This window comes from Perissodus microlepis, chromosome 2 (assembly GCF_051167445.1).
Source record: "Perissodus microlepis isolate ML-2025 ecotype Zambia chromosome 2, ASM5116744v1, whole genome shotgun sequence".
Lineage (NCBI taxonomy): Eukaryota > Metazoa > Chordata > Actinopteri > Cichliformes > Cichlidae > Perissodus > Perissodus microlepis.
The window spans coordinates 16,751,995-16,772,500 of NC_140462.1; the positions used below are offsets into that span (position 1 = coordinate 16,751,995).

Consider the following 20,506-nt stretch of genomic DNA (forward strand, 5'->3'; position numbering starts at 1 on the left):
TATTGCTCACAAGCGCATGCTGTTTGCTCTCTGTGGCTCAAAACTGAACATGATACATGCAACCTTAATGAGTATTTCATTACAACACTGTTGACTGTTACCACATATCAAATGGAAAGTGCATAATCACCTGTTTCTCATCATCTTTAAAAAAAAGTTTTAAAGATAAAAGTTAAGTCAAGTAAAAGCTGGCTGGAGGAATATTAATCAGCAAAAGATGTTGATGATCTTTTGCTGCAGTGTCACAGCTGTAGTGACATCCCGCAGCCACTTATACAACATTACTACCCCTGCACCGTTTTAGAACTTATGCAAAAAGTTGCAGTTAAATTTACTGGCTGTAAAAACCTCTCTTGTGTATCTTAACATCTGTGTTGTCAGCCTCCTTTGTGTGCTCACGATGTTGAGGACAAATAAAAGGTTTTGATTTTACAGTCTGTCGTTTAGCTTCAGTTTTACTGAGCTGAAGTGTGGAAGTGAAAGGCAGCTAGAGCTGACATATTTAGCAACTCAGTAACAGCTTTGCAGCTGCAGCTACAGCTACAGGAGGCCATAAAAAATCAAAAAAAATCACAAACTGCTGATCAGATTGCCTAAAAACTCATTCATATTTACTCACAAAGTGGTTTATGGGACAAGTGAGTTAAAACAAAAACGGCCAGACACATCCTGACAGGATAGAAATGGAGCATTGAGACAAAAACAACTTGTGTGACTCAGAAATGTGTGCGCTTGTGAGTGCGCACTGAGCTGGCAGGACAAGGTGAAGTAAATGGCTGGCAGTAAATGTAAAGAGGGAAGTACGATGCAAGTCAAGTTTAGTTTGTTATTTTGGAGGGGGGGTGGGGGGACCACATGATAAGAGGATGCCCTATTTTAGTTTCCTGTCAGTCGGTTAAAGGTTGGCAAGCAATCTCGCAAAAGATCTCAAAGGGGATGAAAACAACAAGCAACAGCTGATTTGGACAGTGCAAACTAACACATAGTAGTGTAAGAAGCATTCAGACGTTTGGGTGACTACAGTGCTGCAGAGATAACAAAATAAGAGTTCTTAGCACATGTTTAACGTAAAGAAAAAATAAAAATACTCATGCATGTAAAGAAAACAACAAAACATTATTATGGACACAGCTGTTATGATTACACTCACGGATACGTGAAGATGCGTTTTTAAATAATTTTTTGGACATTTTTGCAAGAGCATTTCAGAACAGAAAGCATACAGAAAGCAAAAGGGAAAATCACAAAGTTTTGAAATGATCCAAGAATCGAATCCAGGCCCCTGCAGGTTTCCAGCATAATAGTTACTTGCTCAACCACAGTGAACTAGGGCAGCACCTGTTTTTTGGCTTTTTCTGTAACCAAGTGTAACAAGTGAGAAGCAGATCTGACAGAGAAACCATGGGACACTACTCTCTTATTTGGTAGCAGTGCAGTCTGATTTATCATCATATTTACTCCGAGCAGATATGGATAAGCCAAAGGGAATGAATGATTGAACTGGTTACTTCAATGGAGATGATAATTTACAAAATGAAAGCCATGTTGCTGTTGTCCCCCCTGTGAATCACCACCTTGACATGGTGGAGCGGTTTGTGTGCTCCAGCGATCCCTCCTTGAAGGGTCTCCCAAGGTAAATTGGTCCTGAGTGAGGAGGCAGACAAAGAGCGATTCAATGGACCAATGACTGGCAAGAAGAGCAAGGGACCTGTGTAATAATAATAATGGATTACATTTATATAGCGCTTTTCGAGGCCCTCAAAGCACTTTACAGTTCCACTATTCATTCACACACTGGTGGAGGCAAGCTACAGTTGTAGCCACAGCTGCCCTGGGGCAGACTGACATAAGCGAGGCTGCCATATCGCGCCATCGGCCCCTCTGGCCATCACCAGTAGGCGGCAGGGTGAAGTGTCTTGCCCAAGGACACAACGACGGAGACTGTCCGAGCCGGGGCTCGAACTAGCAACCTTCCGATTACAAGACGAACTCCCAGGTGCTCGGGGATGCGCCATCTGGCGACTCCATTGTCCTAGTGGGGGACTTCAATGACCGCGTAGACAATGACAGAACGGGTGTGATTTGGAGAAATGGCTTGCCTCATCTGAACCTGAATGTTGTGAAGTTTTTTTTACTTCTGTACAAATAACAGTTTGTCCATAATGAACACCATGTTCAAACATAAGGATGTCCATAAGTGCACGTGGCACCTGGATAGGTTGCAGGTCCATAATGGGTGGATGGAAGATCATGTTATGTTAAATCACAATTAAGAAATAAATTGGTTGGGTTTCAAATACTCCCTATTTCCCTTCCTTAACAAGGAAGGGTTAGGGTTTGGTTCTTGAGTGCCAACTTTCTACTTCCACACATAAAAATTGGACAAGCCTATCCATCTATCATGAGGTTTTTTTTCCAACATTTTTTCAAAGAGTGAGAAATCCAAGTGAATTCTACAAATATCCATGCTGCTTACTGATGAGATTTGTTCACTAAAACATTAAATTATAATGCTCATTTGCTAACAGCAGGTTGTTTCACACTGAGATCAGCCAAAACACCAAGACAGCAACAAAGGAAATGCTCTTAGAAAAGAGACATAAATAAGCAGTGGGTGACATCGAGGTGGCTACATCCATCTTTTATACTCTTAGTGTTTCCAGAATACAAACCACGCTTGGCTGTAGCTCAGATCTGCACCTCAACCTGACATAACTTCATCTGCATACGCCTTCACTGAATCACAGTTAATCTGGAACTACACCAAGATAAGCTCTTCTAAAGGGTCGGGTTATTTGAAGGTGAATAACTACTCATAGTCAGATTTAAGAGATCAAAGTCCACAGGTGTGTATGTACCTCAACTTAAACACGCAGCACTGCTGGGATTGTAGTGATAAGCGGAAGACTTCTGTTAAATTAATATGGGAGTGTTTAACAGTAAATACATGGTAAACATAAAAGATCTTTCTATCATAGAGAACAATGATCGCATAGTTTTTCTTCCTCTTCTCTTCTTTTCACCACAAGCTCACCAAAGTGGATGTGGATGAAAACGCCTTTTCTGAGAGCAATCAGACTCTGTCTTTGAAAGGCTCCGTCATGTGCTTTTAATGACCAGAGATGCAGATGCAGGGTGTGAAGTGTCGACGCTTGTCTTCACACCTTCAAGTCATGCTGACAGAATAGTTGCCCAGCAACCCAAGTCTACCAGCAGGAGCGGCTCTAAGCTGCTGAACCACTAGTCCAGTTATGTGAAGCTGCAGGTTGAATTTGATTTTGATTCGATTTCAGATGTTGTCATTTTTTAATGAAGAACTTCATGAATTGGGAATTTGTGTGCCCTAATTAGCCTTTTTGGCATCAGTTTTTCAGTGACTTTTTCAGAGTCAAATACTGATTCTCTTTGTAGATGCATATTTCTCATTTAATATAATCTCTGCCTATTTACAGCCACTGTTTACTTTCCCGTCCCTTTGTCTGGAGAAATAACTTCTTTAAATGTGCACCTATTCATGACGATGATAAATAAATTTTAATACAGTACTGTGCAAACATCTCAAGTCCCTTCTCGTTTCTTTGTATTCTGCTAGAAAAATTGGAAATAGGTACAGCATTTCATTCAAAAATGCAAATACAGAGTCTGTACAATTCTAACAAGTTTGAAAGTCAATATTTGGTATGACAACCTTCCTCATTCCTTTAAGTACAGAAGGAGAAGGAGAAAGAAGGAGAAAGACACACAGTGAGAGGTATGCGGCAGGAATGCTGGAGAGGGCCGGGAGAAGGTAACTGGACTGGACCAGTGATGACACAAACAGCTTGACAGCATGGGAAAGTGGAACTGATAAAGCTTAGATTTAGCTGACAGGACCTTGGAGAGGACAGACGGGAGGCTATAGATCTTCCTTACTGAACATGAGCTTCATTAATAGTATTAATGGCTCATAGCTCACACAAAAGGTAACGTGTATGCATACATATATTAATCAGCCCACATGGGACAAAACAAAAGCAGCAAGGAAACAGGCCTTAAACACCCTAGAACATTCTAGCAACATTAGTTTGTATTGACACTTCCTCTTTTAGCATCAGATTACATCTGATTCAGATTAGAATACTGCACCTTTTATACTGCTCAAGTGAGAAACATGTAAAAAAACACATCCTATGTTAGTTTTACAACACCATGATGGTACTACTACTGTAGCTCACATGTTTTGGCCCTGCCAACACTTTTTGAGGTCCTCTCACACTTGTGTGGAAAAATGGTAGTACATTTTTCATACATCTCCAACTTTGGGGGTTTCTGTTTCTGTGAAAGAAACAGGCATAGCTTTAGCTTCATTAATAAGATGATTAATGAGAAGCAGATAAGTCTACATCTTTAAATAACTGGATTAGAGCTTTTTATGCTGCAGTTAGAAAAATTGAGGTACAGTCAAGTCAACTCTCTGGAAAAATTCAGAGTGATCGGATCATCATTCATTGAATAGTGGAATAAAAAAAATGAGCGAATCACAATGCAATACCTGTCACCAAAACACAACATGCACTCCTATTTCTTTATTTGAATTTGTGAAAAGTGTCAATGGTATCCAGTTTAACAGTTTAATTAATTACATTTTTGTGTCATCGATTAAATTCCCAAAGAGCTGTATTTGAAAGTCATGTTTCACCTGCGTTTACACTGGACCTCATTTTTTGTTGGTTTCTTTGAAGGATTTCACACAAAAACTTTTGACAGCTTTCATTCATTGACTTTATGTTTTCTCCTATTTATAAAAATATCTTTCATCACAATGTCACACATATTGAACTCTATTTTTGTTGGTTTTATTTTTGTTGGTCGCTGGCCAACAGCTTGTTGGTCCATTACTGTTATGTTTGTGTGATAGCAAACTAATGCCTGCCAGGCACCATTAAGAACAAAAAACATTTGCATAAATGGTTACTTAAAAAAACAAAAAATAACTTAATGACTACTTAAATATTTGAATATCATGCACATCCCTTGGGGTTTTCCCTAATGCAGTTATGCCTGTCACATAGCCATATTTATGAGCACAGCAAATATTCTGTTTGCAAGTGGCAGCCAGTTACAGGAACGTTGGCTTATACAGAGGGGAAGTGAGCTAAGATGGCACATTTACATAGTAAAAAAAGAGGTGGACATAGTCATAATGACATCACGTGATTAGTCTTGTTGTGAAGCACTCATATGAGCATTTTCACCAACACGCATCATCCCAGAGGAGAGGCCACAACAACGAAATCATGTGTGTGTGTGTTTGTGTGTCCAGGGTAATGGCATTTGGCAAAAAAGCTTCAGTGATTTCATGAAGTCAGATACTCAGAAACCATATTGTCACTTTGTTGCATTCGTTATTCACGTTTCTCAAAATAAAAGTCTTCTTTTATGTCTCTATTCAGTTGATGAACCTCTTCTAGTTGCAAAGTTTGAGCTGTTTATCTCACTTTTAGCTCAGTTTTGAATCAGAAAAACATTACGTGGGCTAGATGTGGTACACACACAACAGCACAGCTGACATTTGGCCCATATAAGGTTGACCTGTGGCTGAGTTTATGCACTCACACTGCGTCAGGGCTACCAATACAGGCCAAATGCAACCTAATATAACTACAAATATGAGCTACTGTCTCCAAAATGTGTGTTAAAAACTCATGTCTGTGCCACTTGTCCATTTTATTTTCCTGGGTACCAATCAGCAGTTTGGACAAGAAAGCAGTGTAGCTTTACAGTTAATCCTTGGGTTTCTCTACTAACTAAATCACCTCTTACCTGGGTATATCAACCTGGTAACTTATGCTGCTCCAGAGTTGGTTATGTTCTAAATTAGAGACAAACATGTATGAAATCACCAGTCAACTCTTTTTGTGTTACTGTTGCAGTTTGTTGATCAGTAAAAACTCATATTAAATAAAACTTTTACATGTAAAATATATGCAAGGTAAGCTGAGTACTTCTGTAAAATAAAAACATCCTGGTAACCTGTTAACTTTAACTTCTGGTGGTGTCCATCATGCTTCTGCACACTTGTCTTTTGGAGGTTTCTCCCTCCTCTTCTTGTATTTCATCAACTGTGACCACAGGGGTCAGCATTGGCCCTCCGTCCCAATTACTTATTTTACCTGGACCACATACTGCTGATGCTAGCATCCTTCCCCAGAACTGTGCCTTGACAAACTCATCTCTTACATCTAGAGACAATGTTCTTGTCCTCAAAGCTCATTTTTTACTTTGGCACAAACCCTCTTAGAGCTGGCGCTGACTAAATTTAATTAGACACTGGAGGTTGTAAAAGCATATTAGTGACCTTTGATGGAAATAGGTCACACCAGAGCTCAGTGTCACAACAAAGGGTCTGAACACAGTATATAAACAGGATATTTCAGTGTATTATTTCAGTACAGGAACACTCCATGTTTTTCCTCCCTCATTGTGCTGTATTCTCGACTGGTGAGAAACAAATAAAACCACTTTGCAAGTAACAAACCTTTTTTTTTTTTTTTTACACTTTACTTTAATAAAATAGAAATGATATTATCTGGTCATACAAATGTCCAGTTTAAAACCTCAAAAATCACAACAAATCATTTAAAACTCCACATCAAACATTTACCAACATAATTAAATTATTAAATACATCTTTCAATTAAAAAAAAAAAAAGAAGCTAAATTGCATCTCTCAACCCGGTATAGCTGCTCAACTGAGACTGCATAGGAGTAACAGTGTGCAAGTCTGCTGCGAATGGAGTAAGTGCAGTGGAGACGGAGATGCTCAGACGATATTGTGGAGCAGAGCGACGGCCAGAGCGATGAGGGTCAGCGAGGACGAAGAGACGGAGGCAGACGAGCCAATCTCAGCGAAAGGCTCCGTGTTTCTAAGCATCCAGTCCTTCTCCTCATGAAGGCCCTGATTGTCCAGCTCAGGACCCACCAGGCTCCGGATTGTCTCGTAGTATTTATTCAGCCAGTGAAGCTGGTGAGAGAAGAACATTTACTGAATGTTTACTATTTAATATTCCAGCTGAATTTAATAAGCTTTATTCCAAAGTAACCAAAATTGCTTAACAAGGATAAAACAGAATTTCCTTTTGAAGAAATAAATGCACATTATGAAAGTGTTCCTGAACATCCTGTGGTTCCTCAGTTTTCCTCACAGTCAGCCTATTGTCATTACGCAGAAATGTTTAGCATTATAAATTTTTAAAAATGTATCGTCATTGCTTCTCAGATGAACCACTTTATTTCATTTTGGTGTGTTAGGGACTCTGGAAAAGATAATTTTCAGTAAGAAGTCTGTGAAACTGACGACTTAAACTTCTGGCTCTGATGAAATTCAGTTTGCACAACCAGTCAAATGACGTGATCCATTTTTAAAGGACTTACAAAACAATCCTTCCTGTGGCAAAATGCAAAACAATCTACAAAACCATCGATTGGGCAACAACCGATCCTATTGCGTGCTGTATGTCTGTGCTGTACGCTCCAGTTTTAAGGGGCTTCACAAGAAACTGTACTTAAAACACTGCTGTTCAAAGGTACAGAGCCTTGCTATCTGGCAACATGTTGATAAAAGATCAAGTGAGAGATTTTGAGACACTGTCATAAAGGTCCACAAAAGGATGAACATGGTGAGCAACAATACTTAGGTAGGCTTTGGATTTAAACGATGCTCAGTTCATACGGTGGGGCCCCGGAAACAATTCGCTACACTATTACACCATCCCCGTGTACTCAATTAGTGATACAAGACAGGACTGATTCATGCATTCATTCAAATGCTGCAGCAAACATTGAGACCAGACAGCATTTGCCTAATCTTCTATTATCCAATGTTGGTGAATCTGTGTGACTTGTAACCTCAGTTTCGTCTCCTGACAAGCACTCTGTGTGGTCTGCACCTGTAAACCATCTGCTGCAAGGTTCAAAGCGCATTCAGAGATGCTCTTGTGCATATCTTGGTTGTAGTGGTTATATTTTACAATTCTTCTCTAACATCAACAAGACATTTCTAACCAGGGAACTGCTGTTCATGGGATATTTTCTTTAAAGTGCACAAAAATACACTAGATTTAAATAATAACAGGATTTAAACGTTCATGAACTCCACAAAAGTAACATCTGTTTCTGTTTATCAAAAGTTTATGTCATCTAGATTGGAAAAAAAAAAAGCAGCATAACAGGTTCATACATTTTCCACTTCTAAAGAAGAGCCAAAACACAGAAGTTGATTTCACACGTGGTTTTGTTTTCTTTACAGAGCGTTTTGATCAGTGAACCGTAGACAAACTGCAGCTTAAAGCGTATAATGGGGGATTTTAAGAGGAAATCAGCATTGGTATTGCAGGCAAAAGAGCCTCTGATATGACAGGTTTGTATACCCAAAGGTATTTACAAATTAAAACTAGAAATTAGTTTTGGGGAAGTAAACTCACACCGAGGTGCAGCCGAGCATTCATTTTATGCCTTCACGTCAGCACATATTTGTATCTCATTTTCAGAAATTGGAGGCAAATGTCTTGTAATTGATTATGCAATGAGATGCAATTTCTTACCTGCTCTGAGCTGAGCAGTGACATGTCAATCAGCTTTCTGTCATATGGAACCAGTGATACAGTGTCAAAGGTCAGGTAGTTATTTCCATACTGAAGGATAGAAAAGAAAATCCACATAACGTTACCTTCACGTTACATTAAAAAAATGATATAATTCCAGATTATCAATAAAGCAACCACTTAATTTTCACCTTTGTCTGAACTGGTATGACCACTGCAACATCTTCAATCCGGATCCCAAAGTCATTCTCCTTATAATATCCAGGTTCTATGAGCAAAATCAAGTGATTTTTCAGGATTTTGACATTTTGCACAGAAAAAATTTACAAAATAAAACTCACCGATAGACGTGAACATCCCGGCTCTGAAGGCAATGTTGTTGCTTTGGAAGCCAACAGGCCCTGGGGATACATTACATTAACTCATGATTAAAATGCAAGTTATGTTACAGAAAAACAAATACACCTCTCCATGATTTACTCTACAATATATACATTGGAAGCTTGTGAACATCATGCAACCTAAAGTGTATTTTCATGATCATGCTGGTCAGTGGATATCAAGTATTAAAGAGGAATTATCAGAGGTCATTATTCATGAGCCAAAAAGTGACTTCAGGCTGCTCAGTTTCAGCTTTTTTACTCTTTAACACTGTTAATATGGTGGAAAATACAGCTGAGACTGATGAGAACAGTTTTCTGGAAAGTTAAAGGAGAGCTTTTATGATTTTTGTATCTGTGTCACACATTACTGTCGCTGTGGATATCCATAATATGGTAATCTCAGGCATTTAGCCAAGGCTGTAAGCTGGCCGGGGACTTTTTGTGTGGACTTGCATGCTCTGTCCAGGTACCTGGGCTTCCACCCACAGTCCAAAGACATGCATGTTAGATTAATGTGAATGTGAGTTTGAATGGTTGCCTCTCTGTTTTATGACTGCTGGGACAGGCTCCAGCCAAACTGCAACTCTGATTTGGATAAGTGGAAGAAAGTGGATGGATAAATGGATCAACAGACTCTTGACTGACATTTCAATGTTTTATATATTAAACAGTTGAGAGATGATGAAAATAATTGTTACCTTCAGCCCTATTAGGAATAATTTCCTCCTGATATTTTTAAAAAACAATTAAACACCATTTGGGGCACAGAATGGACCAGCCACTTAAAAATCAGTGCAATTTTATTTATCCTTGACACACTGTATGATTTTATTTATTTATTCATTTTAACTCAAAAGGTGGAGAAAGGTAAGAAAAGCGTGATAACTAAACAAAGTGTTTTAATACCCTCTAGCATCTTTTTTTGCGGAGGCTGGAATGAATAAAAGTAATGCTTTCAGAGGTTTTTTTTTTATCTCACTTTGTCTTCTGCATCTGTAATAATGCAGAAGACAAAGTGGGATAAGCGTTAAATTGTTTCAGTTTCAACATGGTTGATTTAGTGGAAGATTTGGTGCCACTTCTCTTTTTTATTAAATTATACATTTCCTTGAAATTCTTGTACTTTGTGGCTTTTTCAAAGTTTTTGTACACCTGGGACACATTTGACATGGACTCTCATCCACAGATAGATACTTAGTAACTACTACTGGAAAGATTAAATGCATAAACCTTTTCTCTCGCAGTGTAGCCCATTTTCTGAAACCTTTCTGAGATATTATTGTGATGCATAGATGCAAGTGTATGCACTGAAAAATAAAACAGTGTTCAAAAAACAGCACGCGGCATATTTGGCATCTCAAAGTCATCTCCAAATAAAGGTTCGTACACTCATGAACTCCGAAGTAGTTTCCGACACCGTGACCTGTGCCATGGCCGTAGTTCAGGCCCACCTCCCACAATGCCCGGCGACCCAGCATCTCCATGTTCACACCTGTTGATGAACAAAAACCTCCAGTCAGACATCCTGTACCAGACATGCTACATCTACTCACAGCTATGGTCTATGGTGGAGGAAGGGGGCTCTCTAGTGGTGAAACAGAAAGATTTCATTTAAAATGTGTTTATTTTTCATTCCCACCTCTTGTCCCGGAGGGAAAAATGGTTCTGGATATCTCAATGTTTCCCATCAGCACTCGAGTGAAGGCCTCCTGTGAAGCAAGACATGTGGTAAATGATAGGAAACTTAAAGAATTAGCATATTGAAAAAAATAGAAGGGAGCAAAGTTGATTGATTGCTACATGACTGATTAGACTGATTAGAAGGAAATATTAACATATTTTCTCTATCAGTGACACCTTTTGCATTTCTGTGGGCTTTCCCCAGTGAACCGTTCGAGTGATGTCAGTGGTGCCATCTCTGAAAATAGTGAGAGACACGGTGACTCATTTTAAACACTCGTGACATAAAATGAAACTACAGAAGTGTATGAAGAGATCGTTTTTACTCACAGATACTGGCCACCAGAATCAACCAGGTACATCTCATCAACTGTCAACCTCCGGTTTGTTTCTTTTGTAGGGCTGCAGCACAAAAACAGGAAATGATAGTAGCACTGCTTGCTGGTGTTTTTCGAATGTGTTAAAGTATTAGCAAAAGAAAAAAAATGCCTTCATGCAAAAAATCCAAAACCATAATAATGTTATTGTTATTTTGTGATAACCGTGGGGCTCTAAGGCTCAGAAAGATATAATCAGGCTGTTTATAATAAGACCGTGCGGGCCTCATTTTGTGAGGCACAAAAGTTGAGAAAAGAAAAATATTCTCAGTTACTCATCTTTTACAGATTTTCATCGATGCCTTTTATGCAATTCTCACATCAGGAAAGTCGTTCCCATGCTTTGTTCTCAAAACATTTCTCACAACACAGACTCATTTTTATACAAGACAAAAAAGTGTCAACACATGCAAAGCCACTCGATCACTTTAACTCTGCAACCAATGACTAAAAACCTTTCAGTCAAATAATTTTATGTTTTCATCAAAACCTTAATGGAACCAGCACCTCTCTCTAACTTTGTCTCTAAACCACTCGCACCACTTATTTGTGTGATATATGCTTGTGTGTAACCAGGCATTCCTGACACAACACTGAGAGCATGCATTTCTATTTGCTTCAAATCACACCACTGACAGCGTGTACATGACTTTACTCTTTCATAAATATTTGGAAAAAATGTTTTTAGTAGTGTAGTATAAAGAATATGCAGTTTATTCAAACACAATGAGGAAGGCTTTTGGGATGGGTGGGGAAAAAACATTCCTGATTTGAGAACTGCATTAAGAGTGCTGAGAATGACGGTCATGGTGTGAGGATTGAATGCAACATAAAGATAAAATAACTCCACAAATAAGTTGTAAGGAAAATGCCTTCATTCTAATACCACAGTTTACTCTATATACACTCCAACAATTTCTGCATGCAAGCCTTCATTCAGGGACTACTGGTTAGCTTTGATCTTGTTCCAGTCAGATTTGTGAGGCATAGCGTAGTTACTCATACTGTACTTACCCATTAATAATAATGTTAGCTCACCATATAAACTGAAAAGGGCTACAATTAGTCCCTTTTTACGAATCAATGCAAATCAGACGATTGCAATTACAGAGCAGAATCAGTTTTTAAAAACAAGACTTTTTAGTGTCTGACTCCTGACACCTATTCTATTTATTATAAACAGCCCCTAAGACTACATATGCTCATTTACACTAAATGGCCACACCTTTGAATATTTGATTTCAGGTGTTTTGAGTCCCATTTCCACAGGTGTATAAAACCACAGCAGAGCCATGCGGTCTGCTTTACAAACATGAAACAATGAGTCACTCTAAAGAGTGCGGTTCGATAATAGGATGCCACTGCTGCAACAATGTGTGAAATTTCTTCCCCCCTAGATGTCACACAATCAACTGTAAGAGGTACTACAGTTAACGAACCACCACCACAACCCAGCCACAAAGTAGCAGACCACATAAACTTACAGAGCTAGGTTACAGCTAAGGAACTGTGTGTAGAAGTCACCAATTTACTGCTGACGCAATAATCTCATAGTTTTAAACATTTTCTGTCATCAAAAACTGTGAGAGAGGAGCTTCATGAATGGGCTTCCATTGCTGAGCAGCTGCATACAAGCCTTATACAATCCTGCATAAGCACCTGGGGTGGAATAAAGCATGATGCTACTGGACAGTGGTGCAGTTGAGTTATGTGGCGTGTCAAGTCATACTTCTCTGTGTGGCAGTCTAATGCCACACCAGGTCAGGGTTTGTTGAATTCTCTGTTTTCAGCTGTGTGGTAACATTTTGAGGAACACCCTTTTCTAGCATGTCTTTGCCTCAGTGCACAAAGCAAGTCCCACAGAGGCATGGTTGGATCAGAACTTGATGGGTCCACACAAAGCTCAACACTGATTGGATGAACTAGAATGGCAATTGTGAGCCAGGACCTCAAAGATACTTTTGTGGATAAATGGGCAAAAATTCCCACAGACAGGTGTAAAATACAGGCATTTTGTCCATATGGTACAGTGACTCATCTTTTGATGTCAGTCTGAATGCAACAAAACAAAATGAGTGTATTGAATGTGTTTGCGTGTTCAGTCTAAGCACTCCAACATTTTTTCAGTTTCTGCATACAAGCCTCATTCAGTTAGTCTTGTTCCAGGAAGATCTGAGGCAGTGTTCTGGTGTAATTACTCATACTGTACTATTACTCCAGATTTCCCCATAAACTGAAAAGTGCTACACTCAGTCCCTTTTTAACATCAATACAAATCAGACATCAATATCAATTTTAAAAAGCAAGACTTTTCAATGCACAATGGTTGAGCAGGTTTAGGCTTACTTGGATACAATCTGTCATTTGGTTTAAGTCTAGTTTTACTCCTGACACCATTTTTTTTTTTTTTTTAATTCATGATTAACAAAACCGCTCATTCTGCTTGACTTGCAAACAGTCTAACACTACGAATCAATCACCATCACCATCAAGGGACTTGCCCACAGTACAGTGAATCTGAATCAGTTTCTGTAACAGTGTTTTTCCTCTACTCAACCCTTAAAAAAACCCAAAACAAAACACTGAATTAAAATTATAAAGCCACAGTTTACTACAAAATGCTTTGCTGTTTTTCATATCATCTGACTGTAGAGGTTTCTCTCTATAATATTGCAGGCTATTCATTTTATAACATTCGGGGGGGCTTGAGATGATGGTTATTGTAGACTGGCACCTTATATAACTGAACGCATTATCAGAACTCAAGTATGTGACATGTGAGCTGAGGAAGTTTATAAATAATTTGTAGGAGCTATAAAATGAAAGGTGATGATTCTGCATGACTGTTTCCAGGAAACGTGTTTCTTGAGTTTGTGACAATCTTAGCTCAACCAGCTTTCAGTATATTTGGGAAAACTAAGTAGTTCTTTTAGGAGTAAAAAGATCCCGTCAAAAAACATTCAAAAAGAAGATTTTGGATGTATATTTAGGATATTCTACCAGATATTTAGCATGCCAGCAAAAACAAGTTCCTGTTTTGGCTTTAAGTGGTTTTTTTCTCCCCTTTTTTTTTTTTTAAATTCCAGTAATGTTATTCTATTTTTACAGCTTTGAGAACTACAGAACATCATGCAAAAATAATAAGGTACAATATTCATTTAATAAATGCCTTGGAAAAGTCATGTTGGTTGTGAAATATTCAGGAAGGTACACCACAACCACCAACAAAAGCGGCAACAAGTTAATGATACCACAAAAATGTTACAATGCTGCCTTGTTGTGGAACTATAGACAATTACAAATCCAGATGCGTAATGTCGGGGTTAAGCAATCATATAAGGTCCTAAAGGGACCTATAATTAAATCTTCTGTTACTTTTTTAACCTTTAAGGACCTTGTTGTTTAGTTTGTGTTCTTTTTTTTTGGATTGAACATCTTGGGTCATAATGGAAAAGCCTACACTTGAATTCCGATTGATTTTTTTTTATCTTATAATCCATTAAAAAAAAAAAGTGCACCAATGAAATCTTGAATATCTGAGCACCTCACAATGATTTAAAAAGATTCAGCAAACATTTAGGTCATTTTTGGCATCCAGCATGATAGGGTACTGTAATCTTCTATGAATGCATCCTTAAAAATGCAAAAATGAGTATAAAGATGTTGGGATGAAAATTAATCTCACCTGTAATGGGCAAGAGCAGCATTAGGTCCACTTGCAGATATGGTGCCAAAGCTTGGGCCTCTGCTGTCCTTCTGTTTGCTGGAATAACGTTCATATAATTCTTTAATTATACTGTTACAAATTTGAGTTTGAGCTTTATAATTTCTAAAATTTCTCATCTTTCATGTGTAACAACTCCTTTAAATTTTACATTTTCAAATTAAATAGTTGGCTTCAAATACTTCATGTCAGCTGTCCCTGTTCCCACCCACCTGCGGCACTTGTCGACGTATTCTGCAGCGGTAACTTCAGTCTCACTCCCCTCTGGCACGGTCTTTTCCAGCCACATCAGGAACTGGATAACAGCAACGGCATCCCTCACCTGCACAGAGTCACCGTGACAATGAAAATGATGCAGATTAAAAATGCATATGGCATGTTGAAAGGCATCTTTGAATGGGGTAATACATTTACTCAGATGTATGTTTACTCAGTATCTCCTTTGGAGGCATTATGTGTGTCTGAGTGGATGACATACGTGAGCATCCCGTAAAATCTGCTGCTCAGTCTCATCTTTCACAGCTTTTGTCGTCAGCACGGGAGAGTAGGAACTTGTCAATAGTTTGTCCTACATGAGGCAAAAAATAATGATTATTAATGATTATTTTTTATTACCCATTTTGTAAAATTCTACATATTCATTAGTAGAAAGGCCTTGTTCAAAGAGGTGGAAACAAGACCCAGGGGTACTTAAACTCAGCCTGACCAGTCATTTTTTCAAATCATGTAATCCACATGGTCTGACTAAAGAACATGGGGATCTTCATAGTGATATGTGATATCAGGGGGGAGTTACTGCACAGAGAATAGTTATTTTTCACATCTGTGAAGGCCCGGTTTGCAGCTGTGTGTGACATGGCTGGAATGATAATTGGCACCTCCTAGTCTGAAGTCATGGTTCTCAGTTGGAAAAGGGTAGAGTGGCTTACTCAAGGGTCAGGAACTTGTTGCTCCAAGCAAAGGAGTTCAAGTATGTCCGTGACTGACGAAGGAAGTGGTTGTCACTGTTCTGATGGCTCCTGAGTCACTAAATTTAAGGATAGGATCCCGCCTTCACCCTTTGCCACATTAGTTTGAGGTAGCAGCAGAGTGGTTCGAGCGGTCCAGGGAAAGAGCTCAAATGCGATCACCTATCAAAGTGTTCGCAATAAAGCATTGTGTGTGAAAAGCAAACACTTTGTCTGTCGTGTTCTGATAGGGTTTCCCATAGCCCAGGAAGTGCTACATTGGGAACCAACTACTCCAATGCTCCATGTCAGACCCACAGCCCATGTAGCCAATGCAAATAACATGACAAATAATTCTTGCTTAACATATTCGAGGCCACAGCACTCGCATGTCAGTGCCCTTTGTGCCTCTTTTTCCCCCCTAAAGACGTATTTTTTGCTTTTCCAAAAGTTTTTAAACGAGGAAGCCTTTTGTGCCTCTCATTGTTAACAGAAGTCCCACTTGAATATATTGGCATCAACCCCCAAAAAAAGAGTGCCTGGCAATCCAATGGGCGGTTGACTCTGTTCGTTATTACCTCCTGGGATGCCCATTCACACTCTGCTCATTCCACGCCCCACTGCAGTGGTTTCATAACATGAAAGATGCCAATGCTTGGATTAACTGCTAGTATCCACCTAGTAGTGATCCATAGGTTGGGAGGTGCAGATTGCTGGAGCTGACTTCCTTTCTAATTCGTGAGGAGGGCTGTAGGTTAAGCCGGACGGCTCCCGGGTTTATTCAATTTTGCTACATGGTGGCGGGAAGTGGTTCGTGGCTCTGGCAGTGCCAGATGAGAACAGCTGACAGCAATGATCTAATCAGGTCCCTCCTGAGAACAAGCCGATTCATTTATGTCCTCTGTCATGGATATTTGTTTTTAGTCTGTATCTTTTGATTTATTTGAGCTACTCTATCAAGTCCCGATGTATTAAATAGAGGACATCCTGGGCTTTCCATTGATATCGCATGTGTTGGCCTCTTGGGTGGCCTGTTTTAGCTCCAAAGAGAAAAGAAATCACAAAAAAGTTCAATGGGAAGATTTTTTTCTTCCTCGGTTCTCAGGAGGATATTTTACGCAGTAGTGCGCTGGTGTGTGGAAAGGAGTCTGAGATGGCTAAGAGTGTGAGAGTGGCTGGAGCTGTCCTGGGAAGGAGCTCAAATGATCATCCATCAAAGAGTGTGCAATAACACATTGTGTGTGAAAACTAGACACTATGTCTGCAGCATTATCTTTCTCATAGCTCAGGAAGTGCTAGAAAAACAATTTAGTGCATTTGAAAAAAAAATCACTTCAAGTGGCAGGGAGCTAAAGTCCTATATCAAACGAGTGAGAAAACGCCTTACATTCAAAAGTATAGCAGTTATTGCTAAAGAGATGATGCAGCAGTGGTAGAAAAGCTCCTTCCTCAACTTTTTAAAGCTTGAAGTCTGTGGCCATCAACTTTACAATGAGCATAAAGCAATAAACCTTTGCAGTTTGATTTTATAGGTCATCTGTCCAATATTTTCAGTTAAGTACACTGTAAATTTAGAAGGAGCCCTGTCACAGACTACCATCCTATCTGAGCTGTGACAGGTCTGAGCCCTTGACACCATAAGTGTAAGCAGACAAAAATAAAAATAAAAATAGATGCATTAGTTTATTTTTTACAGTTTTACTGGGAAAGTATGAATCTGTGTTCTCTTCAGTATATTATACATTAGACAAACAGTCATTTGATCCAAAGAATTGATTAGTGCAGCTTTATAATTTACAACAGCTCTTCCATCGAGAACAGCAGTGCAAACAGATTGTTAGACATAAAAAATAAATAAATAAAAAACTATCACGGTGGGCATAATTATGCTGTGCAACACATAAAAGGAAATAAAAGGTCTGCATACCTGTGGTGTAATGACCTCATAAAGAGCGTAGTTTGTGTACTCTGTACCGATCCACACCTTAACTCCAGGCCTGGTCACATAGTTCTTCAGATGATCGAGGATGGTGTCATAACCTTTTAGCTGCACACAGAGGGCCCCTTCACAAGAGGCATTCAAGTACACCGTCAACTCTTCAGTCACCCGCTCCACGTGGAGAAAGAGCCTGTTACATGACGTGAAGGGAAATAAATACTGCATATCCTTTTACATAATATATAAACCACTGATAATAGGTTTGCAGCTGGTATTTGTGATGGGAATTATAGGAAATAAGGAAATGCAAAAGGATTTTTATTCGGTGAAGTGTAGTGTCTAAAAAAATGAACCTACCAGATCTCATCCATTGTGAGTAGAGTGTAGGAGTAGAAGAAAGGGTTGTACGGGATGTCATTGCCACGCATATTGAAAAGCCCTAAAAACAAACAAAGAAAACATCTCACTGTCAGCAAGTTCATTTATTTCCTCACTGGGATCAATTTGGGCCATGAAGCGCTCTTTGCACCTATTGTGAGACTTACGTGACTCTCTCTGTGTAGCTGCTATTTCAAAACAGGCTCTAATTCAAGTCGAACAGTCTTACGAATGGTACCCTTCCTGTGTTGGTTTGTGGGTAGACTGCCTTTGTATAATTCAGTCTGCAGAAATCGTGCTTATTTCCGATTCAATCACATCATTTAACCTGTCACTTAGAGTGATGGAGCTGGAGGAGTGATTTTAGGTTGACATATAGAGAAATTGTTTGAATACGTTTTTAAGTGATTTCTTTTTTAATCCTAATATTCTTTATCTTAAAGGATTATTTTTTGTAATTACTTTCTTTAAAGTTAAAATGTTCATTAGTGGGGTGAAGATTTTGTACCCAGTGGTAGTTTTAGACAGTATAAAAGATGGACATGGCTTCCAGATCGGAAGATGGAAAGTAAAGTTTATGTACCTTAAAACTGCATTCTTTTGATTGCCAGCAGGGGGCGATAGCTGACTCTCCTGATGAGGTAATGTGCTCAGTCACTCATTTTGGGTCATAATTGAGAAACAAGTGGCAAAAAAAGCTCATCTGTATTTTATTGCGCTTGTGTCCATTGAAACAGGAAAGGGAGCCACACTGGAGTTCTCCAGAATCAAAAACAAAAACGTGTTTCCGGCTTACTTTCGACACTGCCTCCATCAGGCAATAGGTGCTCTCTGCAAGTAGACATGCTACCTGAGATCCCAATGGTCTGCCAGTACATTCCCAGTAATTATTTACTATTATTTATTATTACTATTATTTATTATTACTATTATTTATTTAAATACTTTTAGACAAAGGTATCCTTGCTATGTGTCTTTTTTAATATTTGTAGATCCTCTAAAGGTAAGAATATTACTTAAAATGCAGTCAAATCATCTTTAGTCAACCCTTTTTTTAATCACGATATTAGTAGTGTTTCATAGGTTTTTAAATTAAAGAAATTAATTAATTAGAAATGAGAAAAAAAAGTCAGTTTTCTACTGACTGCTGTGCTGTTACACTGTAGAAAACAAGGCCTGAAGCAAACAAATATGCAGTGCAGCTGCATGTCACTGGTAGGCAGCATGTTGTTACTGGTACTGAACAGTTAGGACCACAAACACATCTAAAACAGATCTGTGACATTTTCAGGTTAATTTATATGCTGCAGCTGAGTAGCTTGTCGGGACAGGATGTTGGGCAAGTAACAGAGCAATAAGGAAATCTATTCAGGGGGACTTTAAAATGAACTGATATTTCCTTCTTGTCATGCTGAATAGGGGAATGTAGTTCTGGACATTCAAATAAGCTTGAATCAAATGGGGGGAATTTAAATTCTGCCCTCGTGGTGGTGAAGAGCGTCTAAGACCTGCAATGAATACATTAGAGCTAGATATGTCTCAGGTGCTTTTCTCAGTGATCCAGTTGTAGCTCAATATAAATATGCACCACAATTAACTAAGGCATTTCTTAACAGCATTATAAGATATATAAGATTGCAGTTACTTACAAGCCGTTTCATCCAGCGCTGAAAGCAGGAGGCCTGTGGGCTTGTATGGATTGTCCCCCATCTGAGTTCGTATGTGCTCCACTTTCTCCTGCCAGGTCCTCTCTACAAATATACATATTTCATTTTCATTTGCATCAGTGAGACACATTTGATGCTCATTTGTCGTGCAGTGTGCTTTTGTCCATCCTCAAAGGGTGGCTGTAGCTCAGGAGGTAGAGCAGGCCGTTTGCTAATTGGAAGGTAGGTGGTTCAATCTAGAAGATACTTACCCCACGTCGCTCTCTGATGCATCCACTGGAGTAGGAATATGTTTGAATGTTATATAGAAAGCACTTGCTTGCTACAATTGTAACTTGGACTTGTCTGAGTGCTTTTTGCTCAAAGTGAGTTTGTAGAGAGTAGGGCATGTGAAGAAAAATAACACTTAATTGCTCCCTAAAGCTGAGGTAAATGGCAGAGTTCATACTGGGATTCTAACATTTTCACTTCACAAATAATGTGGTTTAAACCAAACAAATGTTATTATTAGCAAATAATGCCAAAATAGTTCGAACAGAACGTCTTTAACCACAACTCTTGATTATTAACAGTTTATCAATATTTCATTTTTAGGTCAAACAATCAATACAGATTATCGTCACACTGCTCGTTCATACAGTAATTATCTGGGTGTTTATTACTATGAGAATTTAATTGTCTCATCATCAACAACAACAACAACCAAGAGGTTGCTAATGATGGGTCTGTCTAGCACAACCCCTCGCTGGAACGAGACAGTTTTAACTACACAGCAAAAGCATTGAACACCAAGTAGGCAAAGTTCTTTATATTACTCATGCATGAGGGA

At 38.9% G+C, this 20,506-nt stretch overlaps 1 protein-coding gene across 1 annotated transcript in view; it reads right to left on the minus strand.

The window, feature by feature from the left end:
• Positions 1 to 5,837: 5,837 nt before the first annotated feature.
• Positions 5,838 to 20,506, minus strand: part of xpnpep2 (X-prolyl aminopeptidase (aminopeptidase P) 2, membrane-bound) — a 22,440-nt gene continuing 7,771 nt past the window's right edge. The window contains exons 8-21 of the mRNA XM_084950896.1: positions 19,660 to 19,761; positions 17,990 to 18,071; positions 17,621 to 17,822; positions 15,225 to 15,314; positions 14,959 to 15,068; positions 14,708 to 14,785; positions 10,976 to 11,047; positions 10,823 to 10,883; positions 10,605 to 10,674; positions 10,353 to 10,457; positions 8,924 to 8,983; positions 8,774 to 8,850; positions 8,583 to 8,672; positions 5,838 to 7,003 (exon numbers count right to left, since the gene is read on the minus strand). Coding sequence (XP_084807022.1) covers positions 6,803 to 7,003; positions 8,583 to 8,672; positions 8,774 to 8,850; positions 8,924 to 8,983; positions 10,353 to 10,457; positions 10,605 to 10,674; positions 10,823 to 10,883; positions 10,976 to 11,047; positions 14,708 to 14,785; positions 14,959 to 15,068; positions 15,225 to 15,314; positions 17,621 to 17,822; positions 17,990 to 18,071; positions 19,660 to 19,761 — 1,400 coding nt within the window. The 3' untranslated portion in view covers positions 5,838 to 6,802. The remainder of the gene's footprint in view (positions 7,004 to 8,582; positions 8,673 to 8,773; positions 8,851 to 8,923; positions 8,984 to 10,352; positions 10,458 to 10,604; positions 10,675 to 10,822; positions 10,884 to 10,975; positions 11,048 to 14,707; positions 14,786 to 14,958; positions 15,069 to 15,224; positions 15,315 to 17,620; positions 17,823 to 17,989; positions 18,072 to 19,659; positions 19,762 to 20,506) is intronic.